At 41.8% G+C, this 8,612-nt stretch overlaps 1 protein-coding gene across 3 annotated transcripts; it reads left to right on the top strand.

The window, feature by feature from the left end:
* Positions 1 to 8,315, top strand: LOC125546476 (LEAF RUST 10 DISEASE-RESISTANCE LOCUS RECEPTOR-LIKE PROTEIN KINASE-like 2.1). Of its 3 annotated transcripts, none has more exons than XM_087546118.1 (6): positions 1 to 794; positions 2,948 to 3,610; positions 5,402 to 5,437; positions 6,168 to 7,233; positions 7,334 to 7,443; positions 7,886 to 8,315. In XM_087546118.1, exons 1-5 carry the CDS (start codon positions 77 to 79, stop codon positions 7,437 to 7,439), a joined length of 2,589 nt encoding a protein of 862 aa, XP_087402244.1. In that variant the 5' UTR covers positions 1 to 76; the 3' UTR covers positions 7,440 to 7,443; positions 7,886 to 8,315. The 3 variants fall into 3 exon arrangements, with proteins under 3 accessions (XP_087402244.1, XP_087402243.1, XP_087402245.1); XM_087546117.1 differs by having other exon boundaries at positions 5 to 794; positions 2,849 to 3,610; XM_087546119.1 differs by lacking the exon at positions 2,948 to 3,610 and having other exon boundaries at positions 11 to 794; positions 7,886 to 8,314.
* Positions 8,316 to 8,612: the final 297 nt, after the last annotated feature.

Below are 8,612 nucleotides of genomic sequence, written 5' to 3' on the forward strand. Positions count from 1 at the left end.
GCGCGCTATTTAAAACTATGCGTATAATCTTCACACCATCCCCGCTAGCTTCTCTCATCTACGATCCACTGATATCATGATCCCGCTCTTACTGCTGCTCTTGGCTTCCTTCCTTCCATTGCCTCCGTTGGTTAGCGCACAAGATTTGGCAACCTGCTTGCCCAAGACTTGCGGCGACCTGACCGTGGCCTACCCGTTCTGGACGGAGGAAAAAGATCAGCAGCCGTGCGGGTCGCCGTCCTTCCAGATCAACTGCGACGGCGGCCAAGCATTCCTCAGTCGCTCCTTGCTCGGGCAATACCAGGTCCTTCAAATCTTCGCCGAGAACTCCTCCTTCATCGCCGTGGACAACAACCTCCCGCTCGACGACGGCTGCCCCAGGTATTGGTTCAACATCTCCCTGGGTCTCGGGCTGGGGCCGTACACCTTCAGCAAGAAGAATAGGGAGCTGCTCGTGCTATACAACTGCACCGAGCAGCAGCAGGCGACACCGCCAGGATTCCTCCGTACGGGTTGCGCCAATGAATCCTTCTACCGCCTTGGCGGGGATTACGGCAACCAGCGTGAACGGAGCCAACTCCCTCCGTCATGCCGTCTAGCCGTCGTGCCGGTCCTTGACTTCGCAAAGGGCAGCGACTACGCCGCCAGCATGAGACAGGGGTTTCTTCTCGAGTGGACGGTAGCCTCAGACGATTGCTCCAACTGCGTGGCAAGCGGCGGCCGGTGCAGGTACGCCAATGACGGCACGGGGTTTTCCTGCAGTTGCTCCGACGGCGTGCGCCCCGAGAAGTGCGGTGAGTTCAGGAACTCAACTCTGCACATCTTGTTAAAGAAAACTCTTACTCTTCATATTGATTTCCCTAGTTAATTCTTAATTCTTTTCTACAAAAGAAATGGAGCTCCAGCACCATGGAGCCTGAATTTGAAATTTTCAAAAATCAACTTATAACTTTAACATTTTCTGAAAAAATTGTTGGCCCAAATTTCGTACGTGTTCGTAGACGATTACTTTCCGTCAAGAGCTATCACGCAGTTGTCGAACCGGCCGAGTACTTTCCGGCCGTACGGTAGACTGTACGTACGAGAAGGCTTGTTCGTCGAGATGACACGAGCTAGCTGAGGAGTTGACGCGCACGTCCTAACCAAGCAAGCAGCCTGGTTGATTGATCTACAGGAGACTTGCTCACGTAGAAGCTAGCTAGACGTACTTGATCGATTGATCTCGCCGGGTACTCAGGCACACACGCGAAATACGAGGCGCTGATGTATATCAATAGGTGTGTGTCGCACCTAATACTTTATTTCTTTTGATCTGAGTTACAAGATTACAGGGGATACATAGGATTATATAGTAACTAATCTAGCCTACCACTACAAGTTCTATTCGGTGATGTGTTCTACTGTTCTGGTCCGAGCCGGACACAGACTACTAATCGTGGTTAATTCCAACAAAAGTTACACATGTATATAGGGATGTACAATACATGTTTGTAAAGTTTCATGATAAAATCATGTGAGCTGAAAAAAACCAATGAAATTCTAGCAGCATGTACTCTATTATTCACTATAAAAGTTCATGATTTTATTTTTCTGCGTAGAACTGTAGATCACATCAAAACGTATTTCACAATAAAAATACACAAACATGAAGTATACATCCCCATATCGTGTAATTTTTTTGGGGGGTTTTACAGAATTTCGAGCTCCATGGAACTAGGGAGTACAAAATCCTCACTCAATTTTTAGGAGGAACCACACCCCAGTTTTTTAGGAATACTAGGCCCTAGTTCTAATTAACACACCAAGTAAGCCCTGGAGTGACTTCTCAATTCTTCTTTGTTTGATTTTTCGACAACCCTTATTGTTGCATTGTGTTTTACAAAATGACGACAACGTATAGGAGTATATAAGTATTACACAAGGAGTCACACGTCGAATATGACAGTGCTGAGAATTACTTTGTGATGAAGCTTGGCTTGAGTCCTCTTATTGGCATCTTGATTGCGATTTGATTCATTGATGTGACCTGTAATAAATGTAACTAGGCTTAATTTGCTAACTTTATCATTTAGTCATAGATATGTAAGCCGTACGGGTGTTCTGGATAATGCTTCCTTTTTGGTTTGCTGTTGGGATGTTTGTTTGATTGATAGTACTTTGTAAAAATTGGTGGTTCCTTTAAGAGAAATCAACTAATAGGATGGTTGGGTAAAAAATAGGAAATTATAGGAGTATATATGGTGGGTTAACCCTAACCAATGCCCGGTAATCGAAGTCTAAAGTGAACGGAGAACTGCCTGTCAGACCAGGTGGCTAGTCAGAGTAGTCTGAAATGCTCACATCTATGCTAACCTTTAAAAAAAGGGATGCCGCCAAGCATTAGTCATGGTGAAGTTTTCTTTTCTAAACGATTTAAAGATTGAACCTAAAGCAAATGTCCTCATACTCCAATTAGTTTGTGGAAAAATCAAAGAAAAGAGAAGAACGGAGTAGTCAAACATTCGAGGCGCTGGTTCAACTGACTTTCCCAATCCTTGGGTTGTTTACTGGTTTATTTAGTTTTGCCAACGCAGACGGCAAAATTTGTGCTGGCATTTTTGGCCACATCCATTGCCCTTCAGTTTTCTTTGGGTCAATTTTAATTTTGAGTCAGGTCAAATATGTCACAATTGAAGAGTCGGTGTTTACCTAGTTGTGCTTCATAGGCACGGAGCTCCTCCCGACCAACTTTCCCCTTCCAAGATAGAGTACTCTCATTACTGTACTTTTCCATGGATAAATAACCTCTAGAATCAGTAGCACTTGGCCACTTGCCAGAATCCTCAGCTGCTTGAATTATAAATTTCAGAAGTTTATGCCCGACCCTCGCTTCTCTCATCCACGATCCACGATATGGCCATCCTGCTCTTACTGCTGCTCTTGGCTTCCGTCCTTCCTTTGCCTCCAGTGGCTAGCACGGAAGATGTGGCTACCTGCTCGCCCATGGCATGCGGCAACCTGACAATAGCCTACCCGTTCTGGCTGGAGGACGCAGGCCGGCCGCCGTGCGGCTCCCCGTCCTTCCAGCTCAACTGCAACGGAAGCCAAGCGCTCCTCAGTCGCTCCAGCTTCGGGGCCTACCAGGTCGTTCAAGTCTTCCCCGAGAACTCCTCCTTCATCGCCGTGGACAACAACCTCCCGCTCGACGACGGCTGCCCCAAGTGGTGGTTCAACATCTCGCTAAGTCTTGGGCTGGGGCCGTTCATCATCAGCAAGAAGAACAGGGAGCTGCTCGTCCTTGACAACTGCAGCAAGCAGGTGACGCCGCCGGGATTCAACCGCACGCGTTGCGCCAACGAGTCCTTCTACCGACTTGGTGGGGTGTATGGCGACCACCAGCGTGAACAAAGCAGGCTCCCTCCATCGTGTCGTGTCGCAGTGGTGCCGGTCCTTGGTTTCGCTGATGGCAGCGACTATGTCCCCATCATGAGACAGGGGTTTCTTCTCGAGTGGACGGTGGCGTCAGGCGATTGCTCCAAGTGTGTGGCTAGCGGCGGCCGGTGCTCTTATGGCAATGATGGCACCGGGTTTTCCTGCCATTGCTCCGACGGCGTGCGACTGATAGAGTGCGGTGAGTTCGGCGACTCAACTCTGCACCCTAGTTAATTCTTTCTTCTTTTAGATGAACGAAAGAGTAATTTCTAGGACGAACTAGGCATCAGTTTAATTAACACACCGACGAAGCCCTCGTTTGGTTCTTCGGCGACCCATCGTCATTGCAGTATCTTTTAGAGTGAATTTTCGTTTTTACTCTCTACTTTGTCATTATTTACGCTAATTACCCCACTTAGCAGCTTTTCATCCAGATTACTCCACCTAGAGAATCATAGTGGGAGTAACTTAGCTACTTCATCCGTTTCAGTTTACAAGTCCTACGCGTATACTTGGGTTATCAATTTTATCACCCTAATATAAACTATATAACACAAAAATTATACCATTTAAAAATAGAACATCTGAAGTTTATATTAGTATATTTTTTGTAATATATCAATTGTATTAGGTTGGTCAAATTGATAACCTAGGAGTACACGCATATCCTGTAAACTGAGAGAGAGAGGGAGTAGTCATATAGCGCACTTTGAGAAAATTCTGCTTATGTGACAAGTAATTAATAAGAGGTGGTAACATAATATGTTACTGTAAGCGCTTTCAAGACAAGATGAGTCTACGAGCTAATAAATGAAGCCATCTATGATATTACTATTATATTACTTTGCATTATGAAGATACTAAATTAGACTAGTGTCATATGCATGACACTAGTCTAATGTACTCCCCACTATGACCAGCCTAAACCCAGACGGAGATAGTAGTAGACTATGGTGCTTCGCTCGGGATTGTCTTGGTCCTCTCGACCAACTTTCCTCTTCCAACATAGAGTACTCTCATTACTGTACTTCTTCATCGGTAAATAACATCTAGAATCAGTAGCACTTGACCACTTGCCTGAAGTCAACTGTTTGCATTATTAAAACTTCGATAATATACTTCAACTGGGTACCCAAAAATTAGAGACAGAACTAGTGGCTCAGCCTAGTTTGATGGGTACCAAAAACTAGTGTGCTTCTTTTCTGATCAACCATCATTAGTTATGTTACTTTTCGGAATTGCATAATTACATATTCCCTCCGTTTTTATTTAGTTCGTGTATTAGTTTTAGTAAAAATCAAACTTTATAAACTTTGACAAAATTTATAAACAAAAATATTAATATATACAATATCAAATCAATATCATTAGATTTATTATTTAATGTACTTTCACATCATATAGATTTGTTATAGTAAATGTTTGTAATTTTTTCTATAAACTTGATCAAACTTTACGAAGTTTGACTTCAATCAACTCTAATATGCAAAGTAAATAAAAACGGAGGGAGTATTAATTAATATGCTATTAATTTGCAGATTTTCAACAGGTTGTGTTGTTCGTACATGATCTTAGATAACATCAGTATTTATGTAAAATCAATTTTTCAATTTATAGGTCCTGGTGGGTCATCAGTTCGTGATATTAGATTAGTGTGTGACATTAAAATCAGATTGCGAGAGCTATACTCCAATTTGTTTTGTCAGTGCTCAGAATGAGTGTATCCAATGATAACAAGTTACATATACAGACTGGTAACTGGCAGAGTAGGATTTCCCACAATAATGTGGGCATATAACTTGTATTATTGTGTCAAACTAGTATTTAAACGAAGTGGGATATGCAGTCCGTGTGCTCTTTACAGTATTGCGTAGATCATTGTTTTTATGTGTTTATGTATTTAGCCTGTTAATTAATTATTATTTTTGTAAAAAAATATAGTATATTGGATGTTATTGATTTTTAAACTAAATATTGTGTGATATTCCAGGTAGCAAGAGGGCTGGCACAAAGATACTACTAATAGGTGCGCTAACATTTACACCATCTTTTCACATGTTATCATTTAAATGCCAATAGTTCCTAAGATTCATATTTTCTTAAGTTTGATTGTATAATTAGTTTGGAACAAATACTCTCAATTAGTGCATAATAAAAGTCCACTGGGATCAATACCTACGATCTTCATTTTTCCCTACTTTTGCCGCCTTGTACTTTTTCAACCCTTTTAACCCACTCCTATAACCCGTTGGAGAATGGGTCGTGCGACATAAAGCTCCTCTTTGCTGGGACAGAGTACAATTGAGCATTAGAAAATCGGGAGCACGTGTTGCTAGCCTTTGGGTGCTTGTAGAGCTGCAGGAAGTCTGCAATGGTGGAGCGGCCGTACAGAAGGGCATATTGTCCCAAATTGGGAGCTGTATGTAGAGATATGGACAAGGTAGAGAGAGGCAGTAGCAACCTGATTGGTGAGGTCCAACTCCATGTGTCACAAACACCACGTAAGCGTCCCGTAGGCACCTAACTAGTGGGTCTGATGTTGTATCTTTGCTGTCCAAACTCACTAATAGGATCGTTTGGGCGGACTGAACAGATTATAATAGAACCTGTTGTTTTGTGAAAAAAAAATTGAAAGCATGTGGTCATGTGAAACCTTAACCATAGAACTAATTAACTTGAATTTAAAAGCCTTGATGTCCTTAGAGATCTAAATATCCATATTATAACACCTGGTACATCTACTTCTTCAATCTCAGCTTTGACATCAGCCGCTGCAACGCTACTCTTTGCATGTATTTACGTGCTAATATGGTATATGACGGGGAGAAGGAACTGGTTTCTCCTCTGGAAAACGAATAGCAGCACCACTGAAAGGCATTATGAAGCCATGATAATATCTTATGGATCACTTGCTCCAAAAAGATTCACGTACTCAGAGGTAATGAAGATAACGTCTTCTCACAATAAGCAGCTTGGTCAAGGTGGTTATGGTGTGGTCTTCGAAGGAAAGCTACATGATGGTCATCTGGTTGCTGTGAAATTCTTGCATGATTGCAAAGGAAACGGGGAAGAGTTTGTTAATGAGGTTATGAGCATTGGTAGGACCTCTCATGTGAATATTGTTAGCCTGTTTGGATTTTGTTTGGAGGGATCAAAACGAGCTCTTATATATGAGTACATGTGCAATGGTTCTTTGGATAGATACATTTACTCAGAGAACCCAAAAGAAATTTTAGGATGGGAGATGCTATATGGAATAGCTATCGGGATAGCTCGTGGACTGGAATATTTGCATCATAGCTGTAATACATGGATCATCCATTTTGACATTAAGCCTCAAAATATCCTTCTAGACCATGATTTTTGCCCAAAGATTGCCGATTTTGGTCTTGCTAAACTGTGTCGTACCAAGGAGAGCAAGCTTTCAATGATTGGTGCTAGAGGAACAATTGGATTCATTGCTCCAGAAGTTCACTCACGAAACTTTGGACTTGTTTCAACAAAGTCAGATGTATATAGTTATGGAATGATGTTGTTAGAGATGGTTGGAGGCAGGAAAAATGTGAAATCGGTGGCTGAAAAATCAAGCGAAAAGTATTTCCCGGATTGGATTTATGATCACTTTGCTCAAGACGATGGATTAAAGGCATGTGAAGTTACCGGTGACATTGAGGAAATTGCAAGAAAGATGACCTTGATTGGCTTGTGGTGCATACAAGTATTACCTGTGTATCGCCCTACTATAACCAATGTTCTGGAAATGTTTGAGAGAAGCTTAGATGATATGGCCATGCCACCGAAGCAGAACTTCAGTGGACTACTGTAAGATAGTTCTACATCTACTTGTGTTCCCTTTTTCCGTGAAGTTCTTTTTTTCATATACTTTTAGTAACTTGACCTACTTGCTTATCATTGATTCCAGCGAAAACGCAACTCATAATATGAATGTACAAAGTGCAAGCTCTACGACATCCGAGGAGATAAGGAATGTGAATTCAGGAAACACACAACAATTTCTACCTCTTTGAGAAGGTAACCTGTACTAGAGTATATTCAGAAATTGAACAGGCTCAACTAAGGTCGACATTTTATCATAATCATTAAGTAATTGCTAATGCATAATTGACAGGAAATTCCAATATAAATTACTCAGTCTGCCAATTTTGGTTGAAAAAACCTAATAAGAAGCGCTTTAAGATTATATAGAAGGGTCATGTTATGGGGATCTAACAGTGGTGAAATCAAAAAATTTGGTTTAACTGCAGCAAACGCTTAGCTCATGTGTTGTGTCCGAATGACCAAGTGTAAAGGGCGGCTCTATCTATAAAGCATGCTTCTCTGATTATAAATAAAACTCAGATAAAGGTCTTGTTGAACTTAAGTTCCATTACGGAAAAGCATTGTCCATGTAAGGAAATAATCACTGCATCACTAGATGGGGGTTATGTTGACTAACACATAATGTTTTTTTCAGGTTGGTAGTTGGGAAGGGCGTGTCAATCAGAAGAGGCACAATGTCATACCTTTGAATTCATCTTACATTAGGAGTGGCGACAACAAACTTGCATAGTCGGTTATCATAAAACCCATTGTTGATAACAATCACAGCAATGTCATCGTCACGGGCTTGCATTATAGTTCTGCAACAAACAAAAATTAGCATGCATATGGAGATGTCAATGCCAATCAATTTTTCTCTCCGACAGGCACCTAAATGCATGTCATATTTGTACCAGCGCATACCAAGGTTGTACCACTTGCCTGTCACCAGGTGATAACCGAAGCCTCCTATCACTGTATTCCAGGAAGTACTAGCGCATGAATTTTGTTGTGTTCCGCCTTACAAGTTGGAATAGATAAAAGGATTGGATCTTATGCCAAAGGCCGAGACTTACCAAGACCTTCCTGGCTATAATTTTTTTTCGAAGATCGGGGGAACTTTCCCCGGGTCCATTGCATAGAACATGAAATCAAACTGGTCTGTGCAGTCAAGTGATATTCCGGAGTAAAATTTGCCCCTAAAAACTCAATAAACACGATTTAGGATTTAATTGTGGCCCTAAAATTTTAATTCTGGATATAATTTAAACATGGGAGTAATCATATGCCAATTCGTAGCAAGCAGAAGCTGAAGGCGGTATACTTACTTGGTCCTCTGCTTGATAGGTGGTATCGACTAGAGGAATAGCATTGTGCTTTCA

Source organism: Triticum urartu, chromosome 3A (assembly GCF_056163025.1).
Source record: "Triticum urartu cultivar PI428250 chromosome 3A, HENAU_Tu73, whole genome shotgun sequence".
Taxonomy (NCBI): Eukaryota; Viridiplantae; Streptophyta; class Magnoliopsida; order Poales; family Poaceae; genus Triticum; species Triticum urartu.